Source organism: Capricornis sumatraensis, chromosome 6 (assembly GCF_032405125.1).
Source record: "Capricornis sumatraensis isolate serow.1 chromosome 6, serow.2, whole genome shotgun sequence".
NCBI classification, from domain to species: domain Eukaryota; kingdom Metazoa; phylum Chordata; class Mammalia; order Artiodactyla; family Bovidae; genus Capricornis; species Capricornis sumatraensis.
In genome coordinates, this window is record NC_091074.1 from 30,862,410 (window position 1) to 30,882,887 (window position 20,478).

Genomic DNA, 20,478 nt, shown 5'->3' on the forward strand with positions numbered 1-20,478 from the left:
CTGACCCTTCCCCTCAGCTCCTTGGAGCAATTCCCTCATGTTGGCTTGATATACTGTCTTCTGATTTCCCACTAAATAAAGCATAACTGTCAATTTTTAGGTTGTGACTATTTCTTTATTTTTTTGAAAAACCTATTTATTTTAATTGAAAACTAATTACTTTACAATATTGTAGTGGGTTTTGCCATACACTGACGTGAATCACCCTTGGGTGTGCATGTGTCCCCAACCTGAACACCCCTCCCGCCTCCCTCCCTGTCCCATCCCTCAGTGTGGTCCCAGCACACCAGCCCTGAGGGCCGTGTCACAATCATCACATCTGGACTGGCGATCTACTTCACATACGGTAAATTACATATTTCAATGGTATTCTCTCAAATCATCCCACCCTCACCTTCTCGCACGGAGTCCAAAATTCTGTTCTTTACATCTGTGTCTCTTCTGCTGTCTCACATATAGGGTCATCTTTACCATGTTTCTAAATTCCAAATATATGCGTTAATATACTAAGTTGGTTTTTTTCTTTCTGACTTACTTCACTGTGTATGATAGGCTCCAGATCATGTGTCAGGAACAATATACATGATATGACAGTTTGTTTCAACCTGCTTTTATGGTAGATCTATTGGAGAAGGAAATGGCAACCCACTCCAGTATTCTAGCCTGGAAAATCCCATGGATGGAGAAGCCTAGTAGGCTACCGTCCATGGGTTTGCAAAAAAGTCGGACAAGACTGAGAGACTTCACTTTCACTTTCATAGTCTTCCACAGGCTGTGCCAATATCCACACCAGGAATCCTGCTGCCTTTCTGGTGCATGTAGGTCTGAAAATTGTAATTGCAAGATAATTAATTGTCTTTAGAGCACCACCTCACTCACAAGGTGGTTATCACCTCTAGCAGCACTTTTCCCCTGGAATGACAGTGTCCTCAACCCAGCCTCTCGGGATCTCACCCGTGATGGCAGGATAACCACATCCCGAGAACTTCAGATTTCTACTGTGGAGGGCCTTGTCTCTGTGTTTGCAAAATCATTCATCTTCCAGTATCCCCACCCTCTCCCAGTGCATGTCTGTGTAAACGAGGGGAGTTTTCAGTACGACCTCCTCTTCTCCTGATCCATGTCCCCAATATCAAGGGTCAGCAGCCCTCAGATGCTGAGAGCTAAAGTGTGGAGAGCTAACTAGGTGGAGGCATTATCCAAAGGCAATTGTTACACCTTTGGTAGACAATTTTTATTTTGCCACTATAGCTTTTATCGTTCAAGTCTTTTAGTTAAAGTGTTCAAGATTTGTTTTGCTCAGAATTTCTGCGTCGGGTATAGGGAATTCAGTGATGGTGTGATGTACTGTTGAAAGCTTGTGTCACAGAATCAGTGCCCTGCAGTTGTTCATTCAGTCTACATCCTTCTGTTGGGCTGACTTGTCGATCCATCTCTGTCTGGTGCTCAGAAGGCAGAGCAGTGAGGCCCAGGCTGTGACAGCGAGAAATCGCCTTGTTTCTTTACTTACTCATGATGTTTTTTTTTTAATTTAAAGAACAGCAAAAAACATTTAAGAACTTATTTTTTGCATATTGATTTACTGGCCAGTTTGTCTCTTACTGTGTTCCTAAACATTTCATCCTAGGATTCATACAAAAGGAAGGAACAGAATGGCAAGGGGCGTCACCATATTTTCTGTGATTTTCAACACTAGAGATTTTTTTGATTCTCATGTCAACTTTTCCTGGAATGCAAAACTTGAGAGTTGTTTGTGGACAAAAATAAAGCAAATACAATTTTGAATGTCATGAAAGAGAATATAGACAAATGTCTTTTACGCTGACAGTATGGTAATGTAGGTTGAAGAAAGTTCAATGAAAAAGTGGAAGGAATGAGACTATTTGAACGGTCTCAAAGACAGCCATGTGCACGTGTTAAGTCGCTTCAGTCATGTCTGACTCTTTGTGACCCTGTGGACAGGCTCCCCTGACCATGGGATTCTCCAGGCAAGAATACCTGAGTGGGTTGCTATTTCCTCCTCCAGGGAATCTTCCCGACCCAGGGATTAAACCGTGGACTCTTATGTTTCCAGGATTGGCAGGCAAGTTCTTTACCACTGGTGTCACCTGAGAAGCCTCCACAAAAATGGCCAGGTGAGACCAAAACTTATATATGCATTCCTGCCCACATAAGGTGCCCCAAAGTGTTGAAGGAACAAAGAAAAGGAACAAAACTTATTCAAGAAATGAATTAGAGAGCCCTCTCATTTGTCATTTGGAGAGAAGCAAACTGAAGACAAGCCTGTCAATTGAGGCACAGATTTGATAGATGTAGGTTAAATTGAAGCCCTTCCCCACTCACTGAGCAAACACACGTGCACACACGCAGGCATATCCACGCACACATGCACATGCACACTCATGGGCACATCCTTGTTAATTTCCGAATTACAACTGGATTACCTTACTAGTTCTCAATTCTACCCAAATAGGCACACCCCAGGCTATTGGTTGGCCACAGTTGTCTTCTCTGCAATCCCTTTATTTGTGCCTCTGTTCTGTGTTACTACTGAGTCAAGGTAGAAGGGATGCAAGTGCAGTTATTATTCCAAGGGAACAATAAATCGAAAGCAAGGCTTTAAATAGGGAAGACAGTACTCAGTGTCATAAATTTTCTCTCTCACATCCATTTTGTGTTTTCATTTAGAAATTTTCTGTTTGACCAAGAAATTGTAATCAATCTATTCTTATAATTTTAACAAGTGTTTTGTTTTCCCACTAAACTGTGGATTAGTCACTCCAAATGGATATCCAAAAAATGAGAAACTAAAGTCTGAAGTTATGTAGGGATGTAAAGACTTAAATACCTGTACATACTTATGTACAGATTTTAATACACATAAAGATTCCTTTTCTTTGTGTCAAGAACAAAATTTTTCCTTGACTCTAAAGTGCATTTTTCTCTCTTTACCTTATACATAAGAGGTCAGAGTCCCTCAGCCCATATAGGTTTCTGTATTTTGTTTTCTGTTTTAATCAGAGCAGAGGCTTGTAATTATGAGTGCATGAGCAAATCCGTTGTTTCTGCTCTTTAGAGAACATTCATTCAGGTGACTGAGGTTACATTTTACTGGGACCACAGGTCATGAGGAATGGAGTGTTTCCTGCCATATCAGTAAAGCAGGATGATAAAATCATCAGTTTCCAGCCCTCCAGGGTGCTCAGGAAGGAGGAATATACCCCTGGTCTGACAGCTATCAGATTGCAGCCACTCCCTAAGGTGAGCCCAAGGGAACTCAGGATGTGAAAAAGTGCAAGGCGCGTGGCCCCAGGATAGGTGAGATGCATGAAAAGAATGATTTTGGTGAGCCCAGACTCTTGCATCTTCCCATACAGAGCAAAGTGCTAAATTCCTTTACTTGAGAGATCTGGTTTTCTCTACTTCACAAAAGTACTTTTGAGCTTCAGACTACCTGCCCGTAGTCGTAAACTTCTATACAACCTGGCTCCCCCTCTCCCCCGCCAACCTCCTTGGAACACTTCTCTCAGGGTGACTTGAAATACTGTCTCCTGAATTCCCACCCACTAAAACATAACTCTCACCATTTCGGTTGTGACACTTTTCTTCAAGTTGACAGTCAGGAAGAAATGCACTGGACGTGGCTGTTTCTTTCCGCCGGTGTTTTATGGTCGATCTACCGTCCTCTGCAGGCTGTGCTAACACCCCCGCCAGGAATCCTGTTTCTTTACCGTGCACTTAAGTATGAAGATTCTAAACAATGGTAATTAATTATATTTCCATCACTGCCGCACTCGCAAGGTAGTTTTCACCTCTGATAGCACTATTTGTCTGGAATGACAGTGTCCTTCGCCCAAACTCTCTGGCACTCACTCGTGAGGGCAGGCTTACCACATCCTGAGAGGTTCAGGCTCGACTATGGAGGGCCTTGTCTCTTTCTCTGCAAAATCATTCATCCTCCAGGATCCCCAGCCTCTCCCTGGAGTGCTTCTGTGAAGGACCCGAGTTCTCAGTGATGACCTCCTCTTCTGACCTGTGTCCCCAGGTATCAAGGGTCAGCAGCCAAGATGCTGAGAGCTAAAGTGTGTTTCTGTCTACGTGTGTGTGTGTCAGTCGCTCAGTCGTGTCCGGTTCGTTGTGTCCCCATGGACTGTAGCCCGCCAGACTCTTGTGTCTATGGGATTTTCCAGGTGAGACTACTACCCAGGTGGTGGCATTATCCAATTGCAGTAGTTACACTTTAGCAGGCAGTTTTATTTTGCCACTGCAGCTTCTATCATTGAAACCTTTTATTTAAACTGTTGAACATTTGTTTTCCTCAGATTTTCTGAGTTGGCTATAGGGCGTTCAGAGGTGGTATTGCATAGTCTTAGAAGCCTGTGTCACAGGAATCAGTGATCTTTAGTTGTTCATGAGGTACATCCGAATGTTGGGCTGACTTGTCTACCCATCTCTGTTTCGTGCTGAGAATGCGGAGCCATGAGGCCAGGCTGTGTCAGGAAGATATAGCCTTCTTTCTTTACTTACTCATGTTTCTTTTAAAATTTAAATAACAATAAAAGATTTAGGAACTTATAATTAGTTATATAGTGATTCACTGGTCGAAGTTTGTCTCTGTCCTCCTGGGTTATGTTCCATTTCATCCTACAGTTAATACAAAGGGAAATAAAAGAATGGCAGAGGGGCTTCACCTCATTTTCTATGATTTTCAAGGCTTTGGATATTTTGTCACTCATTTGAACTTTCCTAGAAGGCAAACCAGTAGTTATTTGTGGGCAAACATAAAATGTTATATCTGAATATGATGAAAGTGAAGAAAGATAAGTGACATTTCTGCTGATAAAATGGCAAAGTGCAAGTTAAATCTAAAAAAAACTCAGCCAAAGAGTGGAAGAATCGTAATATCTAAAGGATCTTAAACAGTCACAATCACAAGCATGTGTGTGCCTAGTCACTTCAGCCAAGTCTGACAGGCTCCCTTGTCCATGGGATTCTCCAGGCAAGAATACTGGAGTGGGTTGCCATTTCCTCCTCCAGGGGATCTTCCTGACCCAGGGATCAAACCCAGGTCTCTTATGTCTTCTGTAGTGGCAGGTGGGTTCTTTATCACCAGTGGCACCTGGGGAGGCCCCACAAAGATAGCCGGATGAGTCCAAAAGTTATCCAAAGAGTGTTTCCCCCCAAAGTTTCCCTAAAGTGTTGGAGGAAGAGAGAGAAAAAAAAAAACTTAATATCTAGGAGAAGGAAATGACAACCCACTCCAGTTTCCTTGCCTGAGAATTCCGTGGACCTGGAGCCTGGAGGGGTACAGTCTATCTCTGTTCAGTCGCTCAGACGTGTCTGAGTCTTGTGACCCTATGGACTGCAGCATACCAGGCCTCCCTGTCCATCACCAACTCCCAGAGCTTACTCAAAGTCATGTCCATCGAGTGGCTGATGTCATCCAGCAAACTCATGTTCTGTCACCCCCTTCTCCCGCCATCCATGTTTCCCAGCATCAGGATGTTTTCAAAGCATCAGTTCTTCACATCAGGTACCAAAGTTTTGAAGTTTCAGTTTCAGCATCAGTCCTTCCAATGAATATTCAGGACGGATTTCCTTTAGGATGGACTGCTTGGATCTCTTTGCATACAGTAGGACTCGAGTCTTCTCCAACACCACAGTTGAAAAGCATCAATTCTTCAGCGCTCAGCTTTCTTTATGGTCCAACTGTAACATCGATACGTGACAACTGGAAAACCATAGCCTTGACTAGATGGACCTTTGTTGGCATAGTGATGTCTCTGCTTTTTAATATGCTGTCTAGGTTGGTTATAAGTGACAAATGTGCTCCACTGGAGAAGGGAATGGCAAACCACTTCAGTATTCTTGCCTTGAGAATCACATGAACAGTATGAAAAGGATACAGTCCACGGAGTTGCAGACGGGTTGTACTCAACTGAGCAACTGACATGTATTTAACCTAGGAATTAGAGATCTCTGAGAGTGTCGGTTCCTAGGCAAACTGATAAGCCTGGGGACCCCAAGGAGGAGAGGGGGGTCTGGGGCCCTCAAGGAGGATATAGGGTTTGGAGTTCTCAAGGAGGAGAAGAAAAACACACTTTTTTTTCAACATTGGTTTGTCTTAGTCAATAGAACAATGTATCTTGCTTATCTTAAGATGTTTATTATGGCAGTGGTTGTGGTAAGATCTTTCTATTGTTAGTTCTAATCCCATTATCTTAAAATGTCAAAGGGGTGGTGAGAGGCCTGTCCCTCTAGTGCTTTCCATGATAACTAATGAGCCCACCTGATCTCACTCCCACTAGGACTAGCAATCTCCTCCCCCATCCCCCTCTCCCTCCTTCCCCATTCCCCACTTCCCCACCCTCTATTCCCCACCCCTGCATTGCTCTCAGAATGAAGCCTGTCATCATGTATTAATACTTCCCACCCCCAATGCACCACACATGGTGGGCTGTTGCAACAGGACCTTGCTTCAGACATGTAAGCGCCTCCCATCCATTAAACCATCCATACTTCTGTTCTTGACGGCAGGTTCTTTCTTTGGTCTTGAAGCTGGGCAAAAGGTCTTATAAGCCTGAACTGTACAACCCAACAATTGGTGGCAGGCATGAGATGGCAGAAACTCCTGTGAGTGCCAAGATACAAGACGGGGGATGGGAAGTTATTGGGGTCATCCACTAGCATGTGGGGCCCCAAAGTTGCTGGGTGACCCTGAGGTGGCTGTCCACTAACCCAGGGGGCCCAAAATTTGGTGGCTGTAATACCCAAACTGTAGGGTATTCCTGAGGTGGCCATCCGCTACTGTACGGTGCCCAAGAGTTGCAAGGGGAATCCCAGAAGCAACAGGGAAATCCCTAGTGGCTATCCACTAGGACATGGGGCTTTTGGGTGGCTGTCCTTGTTGAATGGGGGCTGCCCAGAGGTCAGGAGAACAATGGCCTCTCCTAGCTCTGCTACTGTATCAAAGTGAGCCTTTTGTTATTGGTTAAGCCAGCTTTCTGGAAGGAATGGTATTTCTCTTGTGCCTTTGCCATGTAAATGCTGTACTTGGGCTCTCTGGAACTATGGTCTGTGATTCTAGGAGTAAGGAGAAAAAAGTGCTTTTCGGCCAACTCTATAGAAATAACTGTGTTTAGGTAACGTCTATCTAAGAACGTCTCCCTGGATTTTGGTAACTTGAAACTAAGTGAAGAGAATTCATGGACTTTCTGTGCCATGTGCTTAGTGGTGTTGCACTCTTTGGGACCCCGTGGGCTACAGCCCTCCAGGCTCCCCTGTCCATGGGGATTCTCCAGACAAGAATACTGGAGTGGGTTGCTTAACCCTCCTTCAGGGGATCTTGCCAACCCAGGTCTCCAACATTTCAGGCAGATACTTTAGCAACTGAAGCAACAGGAAAGCCCAAGAAAACTGCAGTGGGTAGGTAGCCTATCCCTTCTTCAGGGGATCTTCCTGACCCAGGAATCGAACCGGTGTCTCCTGCTCTGCAGGTGAATTCTTTACTAGCTGAGCTACCAGAGAAGTCCTACAGGTACTTAGAAAGATATACAGTATCATTTGTATCCATACCTAAGGCTTCCCATATGAGAACATTCTTTTCCTTCACTTCTGTTTGCAGTCTTTAGTACAATTGAAATAAAATAACACTGTTTTTATGTCCTCTTCTCTGTCACACTGAGAGTTTCCATGCAGTAGGAACTGCATTTGCTTTATTTATTTTTTTTGAGAAGTGTTTAATTAATTAATTTATTTATTTTTTAATTTTTTTATTTTTTTTTAAATTTTAAAATCTTTAATTCTTACATGTGTTCCTGCATTTGCTTTATTCACTTGTATTCCTTGGTGACAATTACACAGTCTGTCACGTAGGTACTCAATGTATATGTGTAATATGAATGGAATCAATGAATAAACAAATGTAAGCACCCGTTCCTTAATAATATATTAAATGAAGGTTTGGATTTAATTGTTGAGTAAAGAAACTCATCTTCTTTCATAAGAATTAATAAATAGAACAAAGTACAAATTTAATAATACAAAATGGTAATCATGTTTTAAAAAGTTTAATATGATGTATAGATGAATTGTAATTTACAAATATTTTAAGTATGTTAGGTGCAGGAAGGAGTAAGCAAATCAGCAACAGATAACATCACGGCCGGCATGACTTTAGGACTCATGCCCCTAGAGCTGAATACTTTTATATCTACTTGCTTATTACTGCTGACAAAGTATCGGCTAAAGTAATTCAATGAATTTGGTGGCTAAAGCAGAAATCAGTCAACTGAAATGAATACAGGTGAGTGTACAAGGGTGATGTGGCATCTTAGTCGGTGAGAGTCATCTCAAGGTGAGTTCAGATCTCCATCCATCTTTCTGAACCGTTTGTACAAGGTGCTTGATGAAGAGAGGGCTCTCATCATCTCCACTCTGACGATTTCCCAGGCGCAGTCACTGTATTCTTTCTCTTTCAGAAAGCATGGTAGACATGGATTCCATGGAAGTACCTCTTCAAGGCCAGAGTGGGGCCCATCCTTCCCAGAGCAGAGGCTTCCTCTCCCATCACCTGCCCCAGGCAGGCATGGAAGTCCTCCATCTGCTCATGCAGTCCAGTGAGGAGCTGCTCCAGGAGGGTGGTGTCCAGAGCAGCAAAGGAGCGCTCTGTGAGGAAGAGGTGGAAGCTCTGCTGGAGCATCTCGTGGAGCACAGAGATGGTCTGGACCTCCTGGAGCTGGTCACCCTCTGCCATCTGCTGGGGAAAACCGATGCCTTTTCTGCCCTACAGACAGGAGTGAGGGGAGAGTCTGTTCTTTCGGGCCAGGAGCCTGAGGTTCTGCGTGCCAACCAGCACGTGGTTCTGAGACAGATCACAGGCCAGAGAACCTCCCGGGCTGTAGCTGACCAGCACCAGGGCCGTCAGTAGAGAGAGCACGAAATCCATGGGGAAGATGAGGCTGCTGCAGGGCTGGCTGAGAGGGCATTTGGTGGAAACTTGGAGGTAGGGTGTCTGATGATAATCTTTCTAAGCAAGGCTTAGTAGGGAAGATGGTACTCACTGTCTGAAAATTTCTGTCTCACTTCCCCTGTGCGTTTTCATTTAGATATTTTCTATTTGACCTAGAAAATGTGGTCAATCTAAATTCTTAATTTTTATGGTAGAAGGTTAATGCTCCCAATAAAGTTTGGATTTGTCAATGCAAATGTATATCAGTTCAATGAGAAAGTAAAGAAAGTCTGAAAGTATGTAAGTATGTAAAGATTCACAGAGGTGTATATACTTATTATGTACACATTTAAGTATAATATATATAAACATTCCTTGTGTTCGTGCTATGTCAAAACAAAAGTTTTCCTTGATTCTTAACTGCATTCCCCCCCTTATCTTACTCATAGGAATTCAGAGTCACTCAGGCCATATTGGTTTCTGTAGTTTGTTTTCTGTTCCACAGAGCAGAGGCTTGTGATTAAGAGTGAATGAACTACTCCATTGTTTCTGTTCTTTTGAGAACATTCATTCAGGTTCCTGAGATTACATTGCACTGGGGCCACAAGATCATGAGGAGTGGAGTATCTCCTGCTTATCAGTAAACTAGGATGACACAGTCATCAAGAGTTTCCAGCCCTCCAGGGTGCTCAGGAAGGGGGAATACACCTGTGGGCTAACAGCCAAATTGCAGCTGCTCCCTAAGGTGAGCCCAAGGCAACTCAGGAAGTGAAAAAATGCAAGATGCAAGAAAATGCAAGGAAAAATGCCCCAGGAGAGCTGAGGTTCAGGAATGGAATGTTTTCACTGAGCCCAGGCACTTGCTTCTTCCCATACAAAGGAAAAGTGCTAAATTCCTTAACTTGAGATAGCTGGTTTTCTTAAATTCTCAAAAATATTTTGATATTCACACTACATCCCCTTTCTTGCAAATTCCTATATAACCTGACTCTTCCCCTCTCCCCCTTGGAGCAATAGCTCAGGGTGAATTGATTTACTGCCTCCCGAATTTCCACCAAATAAAACATAACTTTCAACTTTTAAGTTGTCATTATCTCTTTATTTTTTAATTAACTTATTTAATTTAATTGAAAGCTAATTAAAATATTGTAGTGGTTTTTGCCATACATTGACATGAATCACCCTTGGTTGTACATGTGTCCCCATCCTGAACGCCCCTCCCACCTCCCTCCCTGTCCCATCCCTCAGTGTGGTCCCAGCACACCAGCCCTCAGAGCCCTGTCACATTCATTGCACCCAGACTCGCGATCTATTTCACATACGGTAAATTACATATTTCAATGGTATTCTCTCAAATCATCTCACCCTCACCTTCTCATACAGAGTCCAAAATTCTGTTCTTTACATCTGTGTCTCTTTTGCTGTCTCATATATAGGGTCATCCTTACCATGTTTCTAAATTCCATATATATGCATTAATATACTGTATTGCTGTTTTTCTTTCTGACTTACTCCACTGTGTATAATAGGCTCCAGATCAACAGTCAAGAACAATATACAAGACATGACAGTTCTTTCCACCTGCTTTTTATGGTAGATCTATTGGAGAAGGAAATGACAACCCACTCGAGTATTCTAGCCTGGACAATCCCATGGATGGAGGAACACAGTAGGCTACAGTCCATGGGGTTGCCAAGAGTCGGACACGACTGAGAGACTTCACTTTCAATTTCATAGTCTTCCACAGGCTGTGCCAATATCCTCACCAGGAATCCTGCTTCTTTCTGGTGCATGTAGTTCTGAAGATTCTAATTCCAAAAAAAATTGTCTTTCGAGCCCCACCTTACTCAGAATGTGGTGCTTCACCACCTCCAGTTGCACTTTTCCTCTGGAATGAGAGTGTCCTCAACCCAGCCTCTCAGGGCCTCACCAGAGAGGGCACAATAACCACATCCCGAGAACTTCAGATTTCTACTGCGGAGGGGCTTGTCTCTTTGTTTGCAAAATCATTCATCTTCAAGCATCTCCACCCTCCGCCAGTACATGTGTGTGTGAAGGAGGGGATTTTTCAGTACGACCTCCTCTTCTCCTGATCCATGTCCCCAATATCAAGGGTCAGCAGCCCTCAGATGCTGAGAGCTAAAGTGTGAAGAGCTGACTAGGTGGAGGCATTATCCAATGGCAATTGTAACACCTTTGGTACACAAATTTTTTTGGCCACTACAGCTTCTATCATTCAAGTCATTTACTGAAAGAGTTTAGGATTTGTTTTGCTCAGAATTTCTGCATCGGGTATAGGGAATTCAGTGATGGTGTGATGTATTGTTGAAAGCCTATGTCACAGAATCAGTGCCCTGCAGTTGTTCGTTCAGTCTACATCCTTCTGTTGGGCTGACTTGTCGATCCATCTCTGTCCCGTGCTCAGAAGGTAGAGCAGTGAGGACCAGGCTGTGACAGCGAGAAATAGCCTTGTTTCTCTACTTGCTCATGATGTTTTGTTTTAAATTTAAAGAACAGCAAAAAAACATTTAAGAACTTATTGTTTGCATATTGATTTACTGGCCAGTTTGTCTCTCCTACTGTGTTCCTAAACATTTCATCCTAGGGTTCATACAAAAGCAAGGAACAGAATGGCAAGGGGCCCACCATATTTTCTGTGATTTTCAACACTAGAGATTTTTTGTTTCTCATGTCAACTTTCCTGGAATGCAAAACTTGAGAGTTGTTTGTGGACAAAAATAAAACAAATATAATTTTCAATGTCACGAAAGAGAATATAGACAAATGTCTTTTTGCTGACAGTATGGTAATGTAAGTTGAAGAAAGGTCAATGAAAAAACGGAAGGAATCATAATATTTGAAAGTTGTCAAACAGTCTCAAAGACAGCCATGTGCACGTGCTAAGTCGCGTCAGTCATGTCAGACTCTTTGTGACCCTGTGGACAGGCTCCCCTGACCATGGGATTCTCCAGGCAAGAATACCTGAGTGGGTTGCTATTTCCTCCTCCAGTGAATCTTCCTGACCCAGGGATTAAACCGCAGATTCTTATGTCTCCTGGAATGGCAGGCGAGTTCTTTACCACTGGCGTCACCTGAGAAGCCTCCACAAAGATGGCCAGGTGAGACCAAAAATTGTATATATATGCTTGACCCCAAAGGGGCCCCAAACTGTTGAAGAAAGAAAGAAAGGGAACAAAACTTATTCAAGAAATGAATTAGAGAGCCCTCTCATTTGTCATTTGGAGAGAAGCAAACTGAAGACAAGCCTGTCAATTGAGGCACAGATTTGATAGACCTAGGCTAAATTGAGGCCCTTCCCCACTCACTGAGCAAACACATGTACTCACACGCAGGCATACCCACGCACACATGCATGCACACACTCATGGGCACATCCTTGTTAATTTCCAAATTACAACTGGATTACCTTAATAGTTCTCAATTCTACCCAAATAGGCACACCACAGGCTATTGGTTGGCCACAGTTGTCTTCTCTGAAATCCCTTTATTGTGGCTGTGTTCTATGTTACTACTGAGTCAAGGTGGTAGGGATGCAAGTGTAGTTATTATTTAAAGGGAATAATAAATCTAAAGCAAAGCTTTAAAATGGGAAGACAGTACTCAGTGTCATGAATTTTCTCTCTCACATTCATTTTGTGTTTTCATTTAGACATTTTCTATTTGACCCAGAAAATGTAATCAATCTATTCTTATAAATTTAACAATAAGTTTTTTCTTTCCCACTAAACTTTGGATTTGTCACGCCAAATGGATATCAAATAAATGAAAAACTAATTAAAGGCTGAGGTTATATAGGGATTTAAAGAATTATACACATGTATATACTTATGTACACATTTTAATACACTTAAAGATTCCTTTTATTTGTATCAAGAACAAAATTTTTCCTTGAGTCTGAACTGCATTTTTCTCTCCTTACATTATACATAGGAGGTCAGAGTCCCTCAGCTCATATGGGTTTCTGTATTTTGTTTTGTTTTAATCAGAGCTGCTGCTGCTGGTAAGTCACTTCAGTCGTGTCCGACTCTGTGCAACCCCATAGACGGCAGCCCACCATGCTCCCCTGTCCCTGGGATTCTCCAGTCAAGAACACTGGAGTGGGTTGCCATTTCCTTCTCCAATGCATGACAGTGAAAAGTGAAAGTGAAGTCGCTCAGTCCTGTCTGACTCTTAGCAACCCCATGGACTGCAGCCTACCAGGCTCCTTTGTCCATGGGATTTTCTAGGCAAGAGTACTGGTCTGGGGTGCCATTGCAGAGGCTTGTAATTATGAGTGCATGAGCTAATCAGTTGTTTCTTCTCTTTTGAGAACATTCATTCAGGTTCCTGAGGTTACATTTCAGTGGACCGCAGGTCATGAAGAATGGGGTATTTCCTGCCATATCAGTAAACCAAGATGATAAAGTCATCAGTTTCCAGCCCTCCAGGGTGCTCAGAAAGGAGGAATATACCCCTGGTCTGACAGCTATCAGATTGGAGCCACTCCCTAAGGTGAGCCCAAGGGAACTCAGGATGTGAAAAAGTGCAAGGCGCATGGCCCCAGGATAGGTGAGATGCATGAAAAGAATGATTTCGGTGAGCCCAGACTCTTGCATCTTCCCATACAGAGCAAAGTGCTAAATTCCTTTACTTGAGAGATCTGGTTTTCTCTACTTCACAAAAATTCTTTAGAGCTTCAGACTACCTGCCCGTAGTCGCAAACTTTTATACAACCTGGCTCCCCCTCTCCCCCGCCAACCTCCTTGGAACACTTCTCTCAGGGTGACTTGAAATACTGTCTCCTGAATTCCCACCCAATAAAACATAACTCCCACCATTTCGGTTGTGACACTTTTCTTCAAGTCGACAGTCAGGAATGATGCACTAGACGTGGCTGTTTCTTTCCACCGGTGTTTTATGGTTGATCTACAGTCCTCTGCAGGCTGTTCTCACACCCCCGCCAGGAAGCCTGTTTCCTTCCCATGCACTTAAGTATGAAGATTCTAAACCATGGTAATTAATTATATTTCCAACACTGCCGCACTCACAAGGTAGTTTTCACCTCTGATAGCACTATTCGTCTGGAATGACAGTGTCCTTCGCCCAAACTCTCTGGCACTCACTCGTGAGGGCAGGCTTACCACATCCTGAGAGGTTCAGGCTCTACTGTGGAGGGCCTTGTCTCTTTCTCTGCAAAATCATTCATCTTCCAGGATCCCCACCCTCTCCCTGGAGTGCTTCTGTGAAGAACACGAGTTCTCAGTGATGACCTCCTCTTCTGACCTGTGTCCCCAGGTATCAAGGATCAGCAGCCAAGATGCTGAGAGCTAAAGTGTGTTTCTGTCTACGTGTGTGTGTGTCAGTCGCTCAGTCGTGTCCGGTTCGTTGTGTCCCTATGGACTGTAGCCCGCCAGACTCTTGTGTCTATGGGATTTTCCAGGTGAGACTACTACCCAGGTGGTGGCATTATCCAGTTGCAGTAGTTACACTTTAGTAGGCAATTTTTATTTTGCCACTGCAGTGTCTATCATTGAAACCTTTTATTTAAACTGTTGAACATTTGTTTTCCTCAGAATTTCTGAGTTGGCTATAGGGAGTTCAGAGGTGATATTGCATATTCTTAGAAGCCTGTGTCACAGGAATCAGTGATCTTTAATATTCATGTGGTACATCCGAATGTTGGGCTGACTTGTCTATCCATCTCTGTTTCGTGCTGAGAATTTGGAGCCATGAGGCCAGGTTGTGTCACGGAGATATAGCCTTCTTTCTTTACTTACTCATGATGTTTCTTTTAAAATTTAAAAAACAATAAAAGGTTTAGGAACTTATAATTAATTACATAGTGAGTCACTGGTCGAAGTTTGTCTCTGTCCTCCTGGGTTATGTTCCATTTCATTCTACAGTTAATACAAAGGGAAATAAAAGAATGGCAGAGGGGCTTCACCTCATTTTCTGTGATTTTCAAGGCTTTGGATATTTTGTCACTCATTTGAACTTTCCTAGAAAGCAAAAGAGTAGATGTTTTGGGGCAAAAATAAAACATATGTATACCTGAATGTGATGAAAGTGAAGAAAGATAAGTGACATTTCTGCTGACAAAATGGCAAAGTGCAAGTTAAATCTAAAAAAAACTCAGCCAAACAGTGGAAGAATCGTAACATTTAAAGGATGTTAAACAGTCACAAAGACAAGCATGTGTGCGTGTGAAGTCACTTCAGTCATGTCTGACAGGCCTCCTTGTCCATGGGATTCTCCAGGCAAGAATACTGGAGTGGGTTGCCATTTCCTCCTCCAGGGGATCTTCCCGACCCAGAAATCAAACCCAGGTCTCTTATGACTCCTGCAGTGGCAGGTGGGTTCTTTAGCACCAGTGGCACCTGGGGAGCCCCCACAAAGACAGCCAGATGAGTCCAAAAATTATCCACATAGTCTTGTCCCCCAAAATTTCCCTAAAGTGTTGAAGGAAGAGAGAAAAAAAAAAAAACCCAAACTTACTTGATATACAGGAGAAGGAAATGACAACCCACTCCAGTTTCCTTGCCTGGAGAATTCCGTGGACCTGGAGCCTGGGGGTACAGTCCATTTCAGTTCAGTCACTCAGACGTGTCTGAGTCTTGTGATCCCATGGACTGCAGCATACCAGGCCTCCCTGTCCATCACCAACTCCCCGAGCTTACTCAAACTCATGTACATTGACTCGCTGATGTCATCCAGCCATCTCATCTTCTGTCACCCCCTGCTACTCCCGCCTTCCATGTTTCCCAGCATCAGGAAGTTTTCAAAGCATCAGTTCTTCACATCAGGTGGCCAAAGTATTGGAGTTTCAGCTTCAGCATCACTCCTTCCAGTGAATATTCAGGACGGATTTCCTTTAGGATGGACTGGTTGGATTTCTTTGCATACAGTAGGACTCTCAAGAGTCTTCTCCAACACCACAGTTGAAAAGCATCAATTCTTCAGCACTCAGCTTTCTTTATGGTCCAACTCTCAAATCCATACGTGACTATTGGAAAAAGCATAGCTTTGACTTGATGGACCTTTGTTGGCATAGTGATGTCTCTGCTTTTTAATATGCTGTCTAGGTTGGTTGTAAGTGACAAATGTGGTCCACTGGAGAAGGGAATGGCCAACCACTTCAGTATTCTTGCCTTGAGAATCACATGAACAGTATGAAAAGGATACAGTCCATGGAGTTGCAAACGGGTTGTACTCAACTGAGCAACTGACATGTATTTAACCTAGGAATTAGAGATCTCTGAGAATGTTTGTTCCTAGGCAGATTGATAAGAAGCCTGTGGACCCCAAGGAGGATAGGGGGGTCTGGGGCCCTCCAGGAGGATATAGGGTTTGAGTTCTCAAGAAGAACAAGAAAAACACACTCTTTTTTCAATGTTGGTTTGTCTTAGTCAATAGAACAATGTATCTTGCTTATCTTAAGATGTTTATTATGGCAGTGGTTGTGGTAAGATCTTTCTATTGTTAGTTCTAATCCCATTATCTTAAAATGTCAAAGGGGTGGTGAGAGGCCTGTCCCTCTAGTGCTTTCCATGATAACTAATGAGCCCACCTGATCTCACTCCCACTAGGACTAGCAATCTCCTCCCCCATCCCCCTCTCCCTCCTTCCCCATTCCCCACTTCCCCAACCTCTATTCCCCACCCCTGCATTGCTCTCAGAATGAAGCCTGTCATCATGTATTAATACTTCCCACCCCCAATGCACCACACATGGTGGGCTGTTGCAACAGGACCTTGCTTCAGACATGTAAGCGCCTCCCATCCATTAAACCATCCATGCCTCTGTTCTTGACGGCAGATTCTTTCTTTGTTCTTGAAGCTGGGCAAAGGGTCTTGTAAGCCTGAAGGGTACAACCCAACTATTGGTGGCAGGCAGGAGATGGCAGAAACTCCTGTGAGTGCCAAGATATAGGATGGGGGATGGGAAGTTATTGGGGTCATCCACTAGCATGTGGGGCCCCAAAGTTGCTGGGTGATCCTGAGGTGGCTGTCCACTAACCCAGGGGGCCCAAAATTTGGTGGGTGTAATCCCCAAACTGTAGGGTATTCCTGAGGTCGCCATCCACTACCATAGGGTTCCCAAGAATTGCAGGGTGGAATCCCAGAAGCAACAGGGAAATCCCTGGGTGCCTGTCCACTAGGACATGGGGCCTTTGGGTGGCTGTCCTTGTTGAATGGGGGCTGCCCGGAGATCAGGAGAGCAATGGCCTCTCCTAGCTCTACTACTGTAGCAAAGTGAGCCTTTTGTAATTGATAAAGCAAGCTTGCTGGAAGCAATGGATATTTCTCTTGTGCCTTTGCCACATGAATGATCTACCTGGCTCTCTGGAACTATGGTCTGTGATTCTAAGAGTAAGGAGAAAAAAGTGCTTTTCGGTCAGCTCTATAGAAATAATTGTGTTTAGGTAACGTCTATCTAAGAACGTCTCCCTGGATTTTGGTAATTTGAAACTAAGTGAAGAGAATTAATGGACTTTCTGTGCCGTGTGCTTAGTGGTGTTGCACTCTTTGGGACCCCATGGGCTACAGCCCTCCAGGCTCCTCTGTTCATGGGGATTCTCCAGACAAGAATACTGGAGTGGGCTGCTTAACCCTCCTTCAGGGGATCTTGCCAACCCAGGTCTCCAGCCTTACAGGCATTTTCTTTTCCAACTGAACCACCAGGAAAGCCCAAGAATACTGCAGTGGGTAGGTAGCCTATCCCTTCTCAAAGGGATCTTCCTGACCCAGGAATCAAACAGGGGTCTTCAGCTCTGCACGCGCACACTTTACCAGCTGAACTACCAGGGAAGCTCTGTAGGCAGCTTAGTAAGATAGATAACATTATTTGTCTTTCCAGCATCATTTGGACCTAAGGCTTCCCGTGTGAGGACATTCTATTCCTTTACATCTCTTTGCAGTCCCTACTATAATTAGAATAAAATAATACTGTTTTTATGTCCTCTTCTGTGTAAGACTGAGAGTTTCCATGCAGTAGGAGCTACATTTGCTTTCTTCACTTGTATTCCTTGGTGAGAATTACACAGTCTGTCACGTAGGTACTCAGTGTATATGTATAATATGAATGGAACGAATGAATAAACAAATGTAACCACCTATTCTTTAATACAGTTTTAAAATGGGGGTGTGGATTTTCATTTTTGATTAAAGAAACTCATTTTCTATGATTTAATAAATAGAACAAAGTACAAATTTAATAACACAGAATCATAAGCATGTTTTAGAAATTTTAATGTGATATATAGATGAAATGTAACAACAAATTTCCTAATATTTTAAGTATGTTAAATGCAAGAAGGTATAAATAAATCAGCAACAGATAACATCAGGGCAGGCATCATTTCAGGACTGATGCCCCTACAGCTGAATACTTTTATATCTCCCTGCTTTTTACTACTTACAAAGTATGAGCTAAAGTAATTCAATGAATTTGGTGGCTGGAGCAGAAATCAGAGTCTTCTGAAATGAACACAGGTGAGTGTACGAGGGTGATGTGGCATCTTAGTCGGCAAGAGTCATCAAGGTGAGTTCAGATCTCCACCCATCTTTTTTAACCTTTTTTGCAAGGTGGTTGATGAAGTGAGGGCTCTCATCATCTCCACTCTGACGATTTCCCAGGCGCAGTCGCTGTATCCCTTCTCTTGCAGGTAGTCATGGATACCCTGGAAGTACTTCTTCACAGTCACAATGGGGTCCATCTTTCCCAGTTCAGAGTCTTTCTCCCCCATCACGGGACCCCTGCAGGTGTCCAGGTCCTCCAGCTGCTGTTGGAGTCCAGTGCGGAGCTGCTCCAGGAGGGTGGTGTCCCAGGCAGCAGAGGAGCGCTCTGTGTGGAAGAGGTTGAAGCTCTGCTGGAGCATCTCATAGAGCACAGAGAAGGCCTGGTCCTTCTGGAGCTGGTCGCCCTCCACCATCTCCTGGGGAAGACCAAAGTCTTTTCTATCCTGCAGACAGGAACGAGGTGACAGTCTGTTCATTCGGTCCAGGAGCCTGAGGTTCTCCCTGGCATCCAGCACGAGTCTCCGAGATAGGTAACAACCCAGCGATCCTCCCGGGCCATAGCTGACCAGCACCAGGGCCATCAGTAGAGAGAGCAAGAAGGCCATGGGGAAGATGTGGCTGCCGCCGGGCTGGCTGAGATGGGGTCTGGGGGAACCTTCAGGTAGGTTCTCTGATGACGATCGTTCTAAGCAAGGCTTTAAATAGTGAAGACGGTACTCATTATCCAAAAATTTCTCTCTCACTTCCTGTTTGTTTTCATTTAGGTATTTTCTACTTGACCTAGAAAATGTAGCCAATCTAAACTCTTAATTTTTACAGTAGAAGTTTAATTTTCCCAATAAAATTTGGATTTGTCAATGTAAATGTATATCAATTAAATGAGAAACTAAATAAAGGCTGAACTGATGTACGTATGGAAAGACTTATTGATGTGTACATAGTTATTAGGCACAAATTTAGGTATAATATATATAAACATTCCTTTTGTTTATCGTATGTCAGGAACATAATTTTCCCTTGATTCTTAACTGCATTTTTCCCTCCTTATCTTACACATAGGAATGCAGAGTCACTCAGGCCATATTGATTTTTGTACTGTTTTATGTCTCACAGAGGATAAGCTTATAATTAAGGATGAATGAACTACTCGGGTGTTTCTGTTCTTTTGAGAATATTCATTCAGGTTCCTGAGATTACGTTGCAGTGGGGCCACCAGGTCATGTGAGTGGAGTATCTCCTGCCATATCAGTAAACCAGGATGACACATTCATCAAGAGTTTCCAGCCCTCCAGGGTGCTCAGGAAGGGGGAATACACCTGTGGGCTCAGTTCAGTTCAGTCGCTCAGTCGTGTCCGACTCTTTGCGACCCCATGAATTGCAGCACACCAAGCCTCCCTGTCCATTACCAACTCCCAGAGTTCACCCAAACTCACGTCCATCGAATCGGTGATGCCATCCAGGCATGGCATCGTCTGTCATCTCCTGTTCCTCCTGTCCCCAATCCCTCCCAGCATCAGAGTCTTTTCCTGTGTGTCAACTCTTCGCATGAGGTGGCCAAAGTGTTGGAGTTTCAGCTTCAGCATCAGTTCTTCCAAAGATCACCCAAGATTGATCTCCTTTAGGTTGGACTGGTTGGATCTCCTTGTCGTCCAAGGGATTCTCAAGAGTCTTCTCCAACACCACAGTTCAAAAGCATCAATTCTTCGGTGCTCAGCTTTCTTCACAACTCTCACATCCATACATGACCACTGGAAAAACCATAGCCTTGACTCGACGGACCTTTGCTGGCAAAGTAATGTCTCTGCTTTTCAATATACTATCTAGGTTGGTCACAACTTTCCTTCCAAGGAGTAAGTAAGCATCCTTAAATTTCATGGCTGCAGGCACCATCTGCAGTGATTTTGGAGCCCTAAAAGATAAAATCTGACACTGTTTCCCCAACTATTTCCCATGAAGGGATGGGACCGGATGCCATGATCTTCGTTTTCTGAATGCTGAGCATTAAGCCAA

The 20,478-nt window shown here is 43.7% G+C and overlaps 1 protein-coding gene and 1 pseudogene across 1 annotated transcript; both read right to left on the reverse strand.

Moving 5' to 3' along the window:
- Positions 1–8,351: 8,351 nt before the first annotated feature.
- Positions 8,352–8,947, reverse strand: LOC138081170 (interferon tau-like; annotated as a pseudogene).
- Positions 8,948–18,485: 9,538 nt separating this feature from the next.
- Positions 18,486–19,073, reverse strand: LOC138080906 (interferon tau-6). The gene has a single exon (XM_068973789.1). It carries the CDS (start codon positions 19,071–19,073, stop codon positions 18,486–18,488), a length of 588 nt encoding a protein of 195 aa, XP_068829890.1.
- Between the last annotated feature and the right edge of the window lie 1,405 nt (positions 19,074–20,478).

Excerpts from the sequence above, each read along its gene's own strand:
- LOC138080906 (XM_068973789.1), bottom strand. The coding sequence starts at position 19,073 with ATGGCCTTCTTGCTCTCTCTACTGATGGCCCTGGTGCTGGTCAGCTAT.